The sequence below is a fragment of the Candoia aspera genome, chromosome 7 (assembly GCF_035149785.1).
Source record: "Candoia aspera isolate rCanAsp1 chromosome 7, rCanAsp1.hap2, whole genome shotgun sequence".
NCBI classification, from domain to species: domain Eukaryota; kingdom Metazoa; phylum Chordata; class Lepidosauria; order Squamata; family Boidae; genus Candoia; species Candoia aspera.
Window position 1 is genome coordinate 37780193 of NC_086159.1, and position 13656 is coordinate 37793848.

Consider the following 13656-nt stretch of genomic DNA (forward strand, 5'->3'; position numbering starts at 1 on the left):
GGGAGGGGGAGCGTCCTGACGGGCGATAGGGCGGGACTTGATCGCAAGCAAGGCTTTTAAGTTTGTATTTGGCGCGCTTTTGCTCATTCTCAGCTTTCTCTGTATTTGCATACTATTCCTTTTAATAAATCAGTTATCTTTAAGCCCGAGCTTGTGAGACTGAGTATTTGGGATTAGGCAATCATTACATAAAGCTGAGAATCATTTTATCCATTTGCCGCTAGCCCCATCCAATCCTTGGATAAGAGGGAACGCTAGCGATGACAGAACCTCAACTTCGCGCAAGTGAGGGAAGCGAAGAGGAGCGGGAGGCGGCCAAAAGCCGGCCAGCGCTAACATCGAGAGCGCAAAGAGCAGCACGTCGGGAGTTGCGAGATATCCAATTGGACGAGCTGCTGATATCCATGCAGGAGAGTCTCAGGAGTGAACATAGAACTGTCATGGAAAGAGCACCGGGGAGGGGGTCTCCACAATTGTCCTGGGAGCACGAAGTCCCCTTGTCACCGAGGGTGGTGGTAACCAACCAACCCCAGGAGGAGCCGGTCACTCCGGCCCGTATGAGGGCATTGGAAGATAAAATGGATTTAATAGTGACGATCCTCAAGGATCTACCCAGAGAGGATCTACCCAGAGAAGCAGAGCCCACCCCGGAGGATTGGGAAGAAGAGCCGTCACAGTACCCCAGGCACAGTACCATGTCGACCCGGGGGAGAAGCAAGACTCGATCAGCACGTCAAGGGGGGGAGCGAGAGGCAAGACCCCCTAGGGATCGACCACCCATGGGGGCTCGGCGTACGCTGACATTCGCGGCACCGCCACAGCCAGCTGAGCCGGCAAGAACCTTCCCACCATTTGGAGTGAAGTTCGATGGGGATCCCACAACGCTCTCCTTCTTTATTACTAATGCCAAACATTACATAGAAGATTGGGGTCGAAACTTTCGGTCTGAACATGGCAAGATCAATTTCATTGCCAACAAGCTGAGAGGAAGGGCAGCGGATTGGTATGTGCAACTATGCCAAGCGGAGGCAAATGAGTTAGAGGACTTCGATGACTTTTTGTGGGCACTTAAGGAGCATTTCGAAGACCCCCTAGCTCAAGAAACGGCCAAAAATGACCTGCGGAAACTCTACCAAGGGTCCCTCTCAGTGGCCAAATATGCGTTGGAGTTTAAAGCTTTGGCAGGCAAAGTGGAAGACTGGTCTGAGCCAACAATCATCGAATTGTTCAAGCAGGGGCTAGAACCCGAAATCCTTCGATGGGCACTAGGCAGAGATGATCCCAAAACGCTATATGGGTGGATTCAGTTGGCGGGAAGCGCAGAAAATGCCCTACAAACCTATGCCCATACCAAAGAGCTTAGACAAACACGTCTTGCTAGAGGAGCGCGCACATCTGGACTTGCCAGCCGCCCCAAACCGAAAACCTGGGAAGAGGAGAGGGAGCGACGGTTCTCCAAGGGTCAGTGCCTCAGATGTGGGAAAGAGGGGCATCGAGCCACGTCGTGCCCGAGACGCCGTCCAGAGGAACGACAGACGAAACCCACGGTAAAGTCGCCTGCTCCTGCTCCACCGCGAAAACTGAAGGCAGCCCTCGCGGAACTGGACCCCCCAGACCTACCCTTCGGAGATGAGGAGGAAGAGTTGCAATTCGAGCAGCCGGTGGGAAAAGCCTACCACCTGCCCTGAAGGGCGCCCTAGGGCAGGTGGAAGAAACCGGGCGTAACCATGATTCGGTGAGTGGAAACTTCCCCACACTGACTGTTAAAGTTAAACTGAGTTCAAAAACCAAAACGGTGGAAGTGTGGGCCATGCTAGACTCGGGTTGCTCCCGTTCCCTAATGCACCCTGATGTCGTAGCGGCTCTGGAACTGCCCACGTTCCCGTTGCCAAGACCCATGATTTTCACCCAATTGGATGGAACTATGGCGGGAGGGAAAGCAGTCAATCTTTCCACGGAACTGGTCGCCTTGCAGATGGGCTCCCATCAGGAAAAGCTGCCATTTGTGGTAGCTCCAGTGGGGGGTCCTCTGATAATCTTGGGGATGCCTTGGTTTGTGCAACAAAACCCTTTTATCAACTGGCTGCATAGAACTGTGACGTTTGCAGATGGATTTTACAAAGTACCAGAAAAGGACCTACTGGAGGACATGGAGGGTGGAGGGGTAGCGTATACTACTGTGCAAACGCTTCAACCTCTTGAGGGACTACCCAATCAGTATCAGGATTTTGCTGAAGTATTTGGGGAAAAGGAAGCGGATCGCTTGCCACCCCACCGAAAAACGGACTGTGCCATTGAGTTTTTACCAAATGTAAAATTGCCTCACCCAAAAATATACCCCATGTCTCCCAAAGAGCTTACCACGCTAAGGGAGTTCATTGGCAAAAACCTGGCTAGGGGTTTCATTGAGCCGGCAAATTCCCCGGTAGGCGCTCCTGTCCTATTCCGGCCAAAAAAGGATGGGTCATTAAGGCTTTGTACCGATTTCCACGGGCTCAATGCGGTCTCAATATTAAATAAATATCCTTTGCCCCTGATCAAAGATATGTTATCACATCTGGCCAGAGGCAAAATTTTCTCAAAACTGGATTTGAGAGAAGCTTACTTTCGCATTCGAATAAGGAAAGGGGATGAGTGGAAGACAGCGTTTAACTGTCCTCTTGGGGCTTTCCAATATAAAGTCTTACCATTCGGTTTGTCTGGGGCACCTGGGGTCTTTATGCAACTAATCAATGAGGTTTTGCATGACCACCTATTTAAGGGGGTACTAGTATATTTGGATGATGTATTGATTTATACTGAAACCATGTCAGAACATATCCACTTGGTGCGTCAGGTACTGGCTAAGTTGAAAAAAGCAGAGTTGTACGCAAAATTGTCAAAATGTGCATTTCATCAGTCGCAAATTGATTACCTAGGCTACCGAATTTCAGCTCAGGGCATTGAAATGGACCCTGCAAAAGTAGAAGCTATTGTGGCATGGGAGCCTCCCCGTACCAGGCGACAATTACAAAGTTTCCTGGGATTCTCTAATTTCTATCGGGCATTCGCCCAAAATTTTGCAGAAATCGCCCTCCCCCTTACTGAACTGTTAAAAACTAAAGGACAGGGGGATACGCGACGTTCAAAGAACCCAGGCGCGCTCCTAAAATGGACTCCTGCTTGTCAGCAAGCGTTCGAAGCGCTCAAACAAATCTTTACCACAGAACCAATTTTACAGCATCCAAACCCCTCTAAACCCTTCGTTGTACAAGTCGACACTTCTGATTTTTCCATAGGAGCAATTCTGTTACAAGCCGACCAATCAGGCGCTTTAAAACCCTGTGCCTACCTCTCTCGCAAATTCACTGAAACAGAGAGAAGATGGCACGTTTGGGAAAAAGAGGCTTTTGCTGTAAAAACGGCGTTAGAAGCATGGCGACACCTATTGGAAGGCACTTCAAAACCTTTTGAAGTCTGGACTGACCATAAAAACCTGGAAGCTCTAAGCACCAGTCGAAAACTCAGTCCCAAACAGCTCCGCTGGGCTGAGTTCTTCAGCCGCTTCGATTTCACCCTTAAATTTATACCAGGCAAGAAAAACTTTTTAGCTGATGCGCTCTCGCGCAGACCCCAAGACGCTGGCCCAGGGCCAACGGTCCAAGGTACCGTCTGGACCGACAAACAATTAAGTTTGGCAGCAGTGACTCGCAGCCAAACCCGAGCGCAATCAACTCAGCCTCCAGCCGCTCTACCTTCCAGCCGCTCGCCGCACTTGTCAATTCCTTCCGATTTGCAACAACAGTTGCTTTCCCACCTTAAAACAGATACTTGGTTACAAGCCAATAGACACATTTTAACTTTCACCGATGATTTTGCCTGGCGCAACGATCGTCTCTATGTCCCCGAGGCAATGCGAAAAACCATACTCCAGCGCTGCCACGATGACAAGCTAGCTGGACACTTTGGCTACGTCAAAACTCTGCACCTCGTTCGCCGGCAATTCTGGTGGCCAACTTTGCTTAAAGACTTGAAGGAGTATGTCACTGCGTGCCCGGTATGTGCGGCGATAAAGCGCAAACCAGGCAAACCCCAAGGGCTCCTTCAACCTGTTGCCACTCCATCTGTCCCTTGGCAGGACATCTCCATGGACTTTATCGTTGATCTACCCCCTAGTCAACGCAAAACTGTCATTTGGGTCGTCAAAGATTTTTTTTCCAAACAAGCCCACTTTATCCCATGCGCTTCTATCCCCACCGCCCAACAGCTGGCACGCCTCTTCCTCATCCACGTGTACCGCCTCCACGGTATCCCCGCCCGTTTGGTGAGTGACAGAGGCACACAATTTACGTCACAATTTTGGCGGGCGTTTTTAAAACTTTTGGGTACAAAACAGTCGCTTTCCACTGCCTGGCATCCGGAAACGGACGGATCTACAGAGGCGGTTAATTCTACATTGGAACAATACCTCCGGGCTTTTGTTAACTACCAACAAGACAACTGGGTCGATTTACTCCCATTTGCTGAAGTTGCTTACAACAATTCCGTTCATCAAACCACTGGTCAAGTTCCCTTTAAAACAGTTTTTGGACGTGACTTTGTTCCTATTCCTGAACTTCCTCATCCTCAACCGCTACCAACCACCCTTGCTGACTGGGCAGAATCTCTCAAAGACTCATGGTCTAATATTCTACTGGCTCTCCACCATGCCCAGGCTACCTATAAACGCCATGCCGATGCAAAGCGTTCCCCAGAACCATCCTTTACGGTCGGGGATAAAGTCTACTTATCAACTAAGTTTATCAAGTCCCCACAACCCTCTAAGAAACTTGGCCCTAAATTTGTCGGACCTTTTTCAATTGTTGCTCAAATCAACCCTGTTACGTTTAAACTTGATTTACCTCACAACCTTAAACGTTTACATCCTGTTTTCCATTGTAGTTTACTCAAACCCTGCCTGTCGTCGGACCGTTGGCATCCGCAACCCATTCCTCCACCTCCCCTCATGATTGACAACCAGCAACATTTCGAGGTGGCATCCATCCTCGACTCCCGACGCCAGCGCTCCGCTTTACAGTACCTCGTCCGCTGGAAACATTTCCCTCATCCTGAATGGGTTGCTGCTCCAGACGTCCATTCCCCTCGTCTCGTGACCCAATTCCACTCTGCCTATCCTGACAAACCGGCTCCCTAGTTTCTTTTGGGGGGGCAATATGTCATGTTCTCATTTCAATGTCTCCTTAACATTGTAACGTTTCACATGTCTTTTTCTGTTCCGTGTTCCTTCACCCGGGGTTTTTCCATTCCTTTGCCCTCCATTGTTTTCAGGGCTTGGAATGCATGTTTGGGTTTGCGCTCCTGTTCAAGGTTACTTTCCCAGGCGCGTCTAACGGATTCTCGCACCTGGGAGGGGGAGCGTCCTGACGGGCGATAGGGCGGGACTTGATCGCAAGCAAGGCTTTTAAGTTTGTATTTGGCGCGCTTTTGCTCATTCTCAGCTTTCTCTGTATTTGCATACTATTCCTTTTAATAAATCAGTTATCTTTAAGCCCGAGCTTGTGAGACTGAGTATTTGGGATTAGGCAATCATTACAACTCTCTTTGCTCATCAATGCAACTTATATCTTGATAGAATATATTGCATCCGATGCATCAAATAAGGAACCCAGAACAAAGAAGGACAACGTAGTAGATTATATGAGATTTCAGCTCTATTACATGATTGATCACAACTTATCTGTACACAAACGAATGCCCATGGTTTGTGCATTCTGAACATTGGAGAAAAAGAAAATATGGAATATTGCAGGGCCAAAAAGAAATTGCTACATAGATGATTCTGGGTAGTTGATATAAGCAACTTCCATCCTAAATAGATTTAACCTTGTTCAGTGCCTAGAAGGGAGACATCTGGAAATTCATTCATGCCACTTCGATGAAAAAAAAAAGATATATAAATCTGCTAAACTAAAATTAAACTGATGAACAACCAGTTAAGTCACTTCAACTATCCTTTTAGAGTTTGTGCTCCATTATAAAACAATATTGAAAACCTCATTTCTATATTCCACAGTTGTATGTTCCTATTTCTTTGTCATGCAACAATAACATGGAACCCAGGAACATATCCTATAAGAATATACAATATTTCATTTAGACTGTGGGTGAAGCTAGATGATATTAAATAATTTTAATTTCATCCAAACAATGTTACTTGAAAATAGCTGCACAGATATTTTTAAGCAATCTGCCTGATGGTATTGCAACATTCAGAGCTAAGCAGAAAGGAATACATTTTTCACACCACACACAGACATCTAAGTTTATATTCACATACACACAAACACACACAACCTGAATATAGTCTCGGTTTCAAAAAGAAATGATGCAATTTGTGTAGTTTCATTAATAAATGTTCTTAGTTTTTATTAATCCAATAAAGTGAGCATTTAGATTGTGACCAGTCATGTGAGTGTACTAGTCCTTTTTAAAAAATGTTTTTGAAATTGTGAACATTACAATCAGAGATAATTTCACAGGTTATTTTAGTGGAAGGATACATATCCAGTTAAACATCCACTTGATCTGCCTATATTGATTGTATACAATTTACTCTTTTCAGATGCATGACAAGTAACTGAACCCAAACAGGGCATTTCTTCAAACATCTCTCTGTTGAAGCCAGCAGAATATAGCAGACAAAGTTTCTGTACTATATTCTGCACCAGAGAAAGTTTCCAGGGCTGGCCTCTGATTGTTGTACAGAATTACAGTTTACAGTAGTTCTAACTGACCATAATTAGAACATGGAATTTTCAAAGTGACTGAATGCACTTAAAAACATTGTCTTAACTTTATATAAAGGAATCACTAGTTTGAAATGAAAAATTGAAAACTGATGGATATTTGAGGATAGTATTGAAATGGGGAAACGTGAACAGGACTGGCTTCTTATCCTTTCACATTAATATGAATATCATTTAATCCTGATGTGGCTTTCAAAAAGTCCTCATAGATTAAAGAAAGAGAAAGGATCTCAAAGATTTATATTAAAAATTATATTAAAAAATGGGACTTCAATTAACAGTTGGTTAGCAATTATATACAAAAATTCCCTTCTCACCTCTATGGGTGGTATGTGTCTTCCTCAACCTCGGGTCCTCTATGAGGGGCCTGGGAGTTTGAGGGTTCTGTGCAGTATCTTGGCTGTTCCTAGCACTGCACTCTTCTGGACAGAGAACTCTGCTGTTGTTCCTGGGATGTGTTGGAGACACTTTCTCAGCTTGGGAGTCACAGCCCTGAGTGCCCCTACCACCACTGGGACCACTTTGGCCTTAACTTTCCATATCTTCTCTAGTTCCTCTTTCAGGCCCTGGTACTTCTCCAGCTTCTCATACTCCTTCTTCCTGATGACGGTGAAGACCACCGCTGTCTTCTGGTCCTTGTCTACTACCACAATGTCCAGTTGATTGGCCAGTACCTGCCTGCCTGTCTGGATGTGGAAGTCCCACAGGATCTTAGCCCTGTCATTCTCCATAACCTTCTGTGGAATCTCCCATCTGGACTTGGGATGGTCTAGCCCATACACTGTGCAGATGTTCCTGTACACAATGCCAGCTACGTGGTTGTGCCGTTCAGTATATGCTGTTCCTGCCTGCATCTTACACCCTTCCACTATGTGTTGGACTGTCTCTGAGGCCTCTCTGCACACTCTGCACCTTGGGTCCTGTCTAGTGTGGTATACCCACACTTCTATGGATCTGGTGCTTAGTGCCTGTTCTTGTGCTGCTATGATCAGTGCCTCAGTGCTGTCTTTTAGTCCAGCCCTTTATAGCCACTGGTAGGATTTCCCAATGTTAGCCAACTCAGCTGTCAATGGTACATCCCATGCAGGGTCTTATCTTGCCATGGCATTTCCTCTGTTTGATCTTCCTTCCATGTCTGCTGCTGCCTCAGGCATTCTCTCAACAGCTCATCTTTAGGTGCCATCTTATTGATGTATTCCTGGATGCTCTGGGTCTCATCCAAGATAGTGGCTTGGACACTCACCTGTGTGTGTGTGTGTGTGTGTGTGTGTGTATTGATGGTAGCATTTCTCTGTCCTATTTGAATAAGAAAAATTATGTCAGAGAGAATTGGGATATACAGTATCTACTCCCCAAACTCTTAGCATTGCTTGTTATCGAGTGGAAGATACAGAGTTAGATAAACCATTGTGTGTTCTAAAGGTCATTTGGAATAAGAACAGCTCTTAAAAATCTTCATAACTTTTAGATAATGAAGTTTAGTATTTGTTTGTTTGCTGTAATTCTGGTTAAGTTGAAAGTCTAAAATATAATTAACTTGACCTTCTTTCAAGTATCTTTATTCTTGCTTGTAATCACCTTTTTCCCCCATTATAGGTTTGAAGGAAGTTCCAAAAGATCTTCCCCCAGATACTACTCTGCTGGACTTACAGAACAATAAAATAACTGAAATAAAGGATGGAGATTTCAAAAATCTGAAGTATCTTCATGTAAGTTGCAGCGAAACACACTGTTAATTAGTGTTAAATGGAACTTGTACAAACATTCTCTATTCATCCCAATGTTCCATCTAAATATAGTGTATGAAGCATTATGAAGTGAACAACTTCTTTCATGGAAATGAAGACCTAGTGCTTTGGGTTAGCAGAACTGGCCAGAAAAGAGCAAAAAGCAGTGGTCAAATGCATGATGAAAAAGAAAGGCAGGAAATATTTCAAGCCAATCTTGTCTTGCTGACTATTCAAACCATTGGAAGATTACGTTTCTCTGGGGAATATGGATGGTAGTGGTTAGGGTTAGGAAATACACACACACATGCATGCATAACCATACCGTTAACAATTGCCACTGGAAACACCAGTGTTTGCTGTTTCTCATTATAAATCCATGAAGCTTGCTAATAAGATAATTATTACATGCAAGGAGTTTCTTGGCATGTGTATCTAGGAATTCATAGCCGCTAAAGTATCCAGAAGTTGGCTATTCTCCAAAAAGAGCATTTTTAATACCATGGCAAGTATGCTTTGGCTCTTGCAAGGCTTTTTTAATGTGTGAACTATTTAACATCTACATAAAACAGTCAGGTGTGGTTATCTGGAGCTTAAGAGTGCCATGCCATCAATATGCTGATGATCCAGATCCCAGGAGAGAAAGTGGAAGTGTTTAATCAGTGTTTTCCAGTAATAATGGACTCGGTAAGGCCAATATAACTTAATCCTAGGCACGCATTCACAGAAGTACTGCTAATAGGTGATTTTTTTTCCAGTTGAGTGATATTCTGCATGTTTGGGAAGATATTAAAAATGTCACCTTTGTTCTTAGATGTAAAAATGTATTATGAGAATGAGTGAATTTTATCATCTTGGGTTAATAATACCACCTATAAACCTACCTGGATAAAGATAGCTAGTTTTAATTATTTATATCCTGAAAAACCTCAAGTTTGTATTTCAGGAAGTGGTTAAATATGAACTTATTTCATATAAGCTGGAAGATGATTCAGAAACTTCAGTTAATAGAAATATGATGTCAAGGATAGTGTTTATAATAACCAATCTATCATCACTGATATCATCAGCATCTCCACCATCACCACCATTAACTCATCTTATGCTATCTTCTTCATTAGTTCTCAGTTAATTTCCAGGTCTCTTTATTGCTTAGCAAAATACTCTTACTAACTCATAAAGCCCTGATATTTCTTTGTAGCCTGTTTTAGCCTCTGCTGATTTTATTAAAAACAGTATTGATCCTTTATTGCTTTTAATTAATTAATTAATTAATTTGCCTTTATATTGTACGTCATTCTGAAAATAATAAGCTGTAGCAAAAGTGTTCAAGCTAAAGAAAGAAAAAAAATCAAGATATGTGTAATGAATATTTAAAACATATCCACATACATATTTTATTTTTTACTATGTGGTTTTGCTGTGAAAAAGCAAAAACCTTATTCAGTAATCATAACATCTAGGACTTCACTAGGATTGTTGTTCTTGTATTAGGATTGTCCCAATAGTTTGAACAAAGTCACATAATTCAAAAGATCCTAACAATTTGAAAAAAAAAAATCTGTCAAGTTTGTAATACTTGTAGCCTGGACTTCTGAATATTCTATTTTACAAAATCTAAAGCAAACCATAAATACTAATGCAAGTGATTTGATATATATATCTGTTAATATAAATGAAAACTTCTTATGAGAGGTAGCTTTTGTTAACAGTGGATTTCTGGTTTAATTTACATGGCTTTATAGGACAATTTTGCATAGATATTTACTCTAAGAATTCATGTTTACATTCATGACTCCAAGACAACATAGCATCAAATGTACATACCCACTGTAAATGTTCAAGAGGCAAGTACTTCTGTTTATGTCCTCTATACCTTTGAGAAACGCAGAAAAAAGGCAGGGAGAACTTCTTCTTCTCTCAAAACACCAGGCCCAGGCTTCTTCCAGTGAAGCTTCCTGAAAGGAGATTCAGAAAGTGGAAAGGAAAACACATAATTAGCCTATGGAATTCATTATCACAAAGATGTTATTGGTCACTAGCATGCATACATGGTTTAAGAGAAAATTGAATATATTCATGGAGGTACCAAGCTATTAGTCTCGAAGACTTAACGTCACCCTGCCTCCAAATATCAGTTACAAAGAAACAATAGTGGGTGAAGAGTATGTCTTCATCTCCTGCTTGGAAGCATTCCAGAGTCACTTGGTTAGCAACTTGAGAAAACAAAATGCTGGACTAGGATGGGCCTTGGCCTGATCTGACAGGTCTATTCTTTTCTTATTAGATATGTTGGAGCTGTCAGACATAATCAATGGCATTCCCTTCTGTTGGCTATTAATTAATGGGTTTCAAATTATGTTGTCTAGTGTTATATCATTGAGGCAACTAGTTCAAAAGAATAACTTCATGAGAATCCTGACTTAAAGTTCTTTAAGCTTCACAGTTCTTTGGAATGCTCTGCATGATGATTAACATGGAATGCCCTATAAGGCTGATTCAGAGGGACAACAGGTAATTCTTATCAGGAGGTCCTAAGTTCTAGGTCCTATCTCCTAGACTTCCAGAAACAGAATGTATTGAAGAAGTGATGGCAGGGCATCATAACAATTCAACAGTGTCTGATGGTATACGTCAACCCTGGTGCAAAACTAATTTAATAATTCTTCATTCACATTGCCTAGCAAATGGATGGAACTAAGCTGGTGATATGTAAACAATGTACCATTTGTCTGAAACCTGGTCCAGATCAACTCTGACTTGCTTCTAATTGAACAGATACTGTCATTACATGATCAATGTTCTTAAACATTTATTTAAAAAAATACATTCTCCATTTCAACTTGGAAGGTACAACTTGCCACATGCAAATGCAGTTCCATTCACTTTTTTAATTGAGATCGATATAATTGAGACAATTGTCAAGTTAACATGTTGGTATCAGTATCTATGGGGAAGGCAAGAGAAATAAAATCATGACATATGGATGATGACATCATCATGTAAATGCTGTGATGTATGCATGTGTATCAGACCTCGGGATGCAGGTACATAACGGTGACATTGTGTGATGACAGGATTGCATATCTCTTGTCATTTTGACATCATTGCCCCTGATAAACACTTCCTCGCAATAGAAAAAAGAGTGTTAGGAGTTGGTGTGATTGTCAATTAACTGCATTTATGTTATACATTTACTCTCCTTTTAATTTAGTGTCTATTAGCCTAGCCTGCATGAGCTTATCTACAAAACTAGGTTTTCTCACAGGTCTTTCATTTTAAAAAATAGATAAAGAGTCATTATCTGTAATGCATCTAACTGATCACCCTCAGTAGGGACCTAGTTTTATGGAAAGAGGTGCCAAAAGATGAGAGGTAAAATGCTAGCCAATCAATTAAATGCCCAGCTGTACAAAGATTCCTCTGAAATGTATATCGCATGGAAAGATGAAAACAAGCTCATTTTCTCTCTCTCTCAGTCTTGTTTGTTTGCTTGATATAAGAAAGGTATTTGGCAGCCTTTATTTGTGTCAGGCGTAAAAACACACAGTTCCAAGCTCAGTAATGTTCAGCAACTGGTATTAAAACAGATTAGATTTTACTCTGTCAGTGGATGTCCTTGCAGTTCTTATCTTGGACTGAAAAGCATTCCTATAGCTTCACGTGAATGGTAAACGGTTTTAGGAGGGGGTGATGGGGTGGGGGAGGCTCCTTGCTAGTGCTGTTAAACTGTGCATGACCTTTTCCTTTCCCAAATGTGGCCACTGCTGCCTAGAACCCAGAATTAAAACCATACACATCTCTAGATATGCGCAACAGACCCATCTGTAAAACATACCTCCTGTTTTTACTGATGATGAACAGGAAATGATATACATTGGGGACAGAATACACAACAACACATACTGTTCAAAATGGCAGTTTCTTTCCTTTCCTTGACACTTTCCCACCTCACTTTTTTTCCCTGCAGCTGTTTAGAATGTTTGGATTTCCATTAATGTTCTTTTCTTTAACTTGTGCTAGTTTTACAGATATCTGGTGTATAATTAATGACGAAAAAATTTCCAATGGCTAAAAATCAAAGCATAAAGAGAGGAGCCATCTGTTTTTCCACTCTTGCAAACAAGATGATGCATTTAGTGAATGAAAATGTTTTGCAGCTGTACTACACTGGTTAGAATAATAAATAAAGGAGCTTTGTCCATGAAAAAGTATTGTTCCCCAAATATTTCAAAGCTGTTCTTGCAATCCTGAAGTGTATAATTAGGAAATAGGTAAATGGAAACAGTAGCATTGAGATTTACGTGGCAGTTTCTAGATTTATATGCAAGCCTCAATCCCTCATTAATTTACTAGAAAGGGAAAGCAAATGAGCTGTTCTGTATAAGTGAATGCTGTGTATATATCTGGTTGCCTTTTGTGGTTATGGTTGTTACAAAGAGTGTAGAAGTGAACATGAGAGACAAGGATAGTAAATTCATCCTGCTCCTGACTGGATGATTTTGCTCACATGTTGCTGTTATTCAATCACTGAATGATGCTATCCTTGTGGTCCCAGTGAACTTCAAGCCCCATCTCCTGTATTCTTCCACTGCCCTTTCAACATTAACTTTTGGGTAGGTATGCCTTTACCGTCTCCTAACAATAGCAAAGCTGTCATGAGTGAGAGGAAGTTTGCTTCCTGCTTGCAGTTCAGAATCTCCCATCACCAAGAGAGTTGCTAAGTTTCTGCCAAGTTCTGTAGGGATTTCCATAAGAAGGCATACGATCTCCTAAACTTGGAGTGATGATACTGTGCAACTTTTTTTTTAATTTTTTAAAAAAATTATCTGTGTTTATTCTGTTTCTGTTTTATGTTATGTTTATATGTTTGTTTCTTGTACATTATTTTAATTTTTCCTCTTTTCAATTTTTTAAGTCTTAACATTTAGGTTGTATATGACTCATTGCTGTATTTTGTCATTGCTTTTGTGTTTTTTACCTTGCTGTCGTTGACCATAATTAAATAAATTTGATTTGAATGATTGGTTCCTCCTATTGCCAGTTGTTTCCAACTGTTTGTGACTGAATGGATATATTTCACCAGGATTGTCTGAATTCTTTTCTCATACTTGTGTTAGCAGTGATAACATCTAGCTGTGTTG

At 41.9% G+C, this 13656-nt stretch overlaps 1 protein-coding gene across 1 annotated transcript in view; it reads left to right on the plus strand.

Annotated features, from left to right (window-relative positions):
* The window catches only part of DCN (decorin), a 39938-nt gene that overhangs the window by 9150 nt on the left and 17132 nt on the right, over positions 1-13656 (plus strand). Inside the window, exon 3 of the mRNA XM_063308921.1 lies at positions 8382-8494. Coding sequence (XP_063164991.1) covers positions 8382-8494 — 113 coding nt within the window. The remainder of the gene's footprint in view (positions 1-8381; positions 8495-13656) is intronic.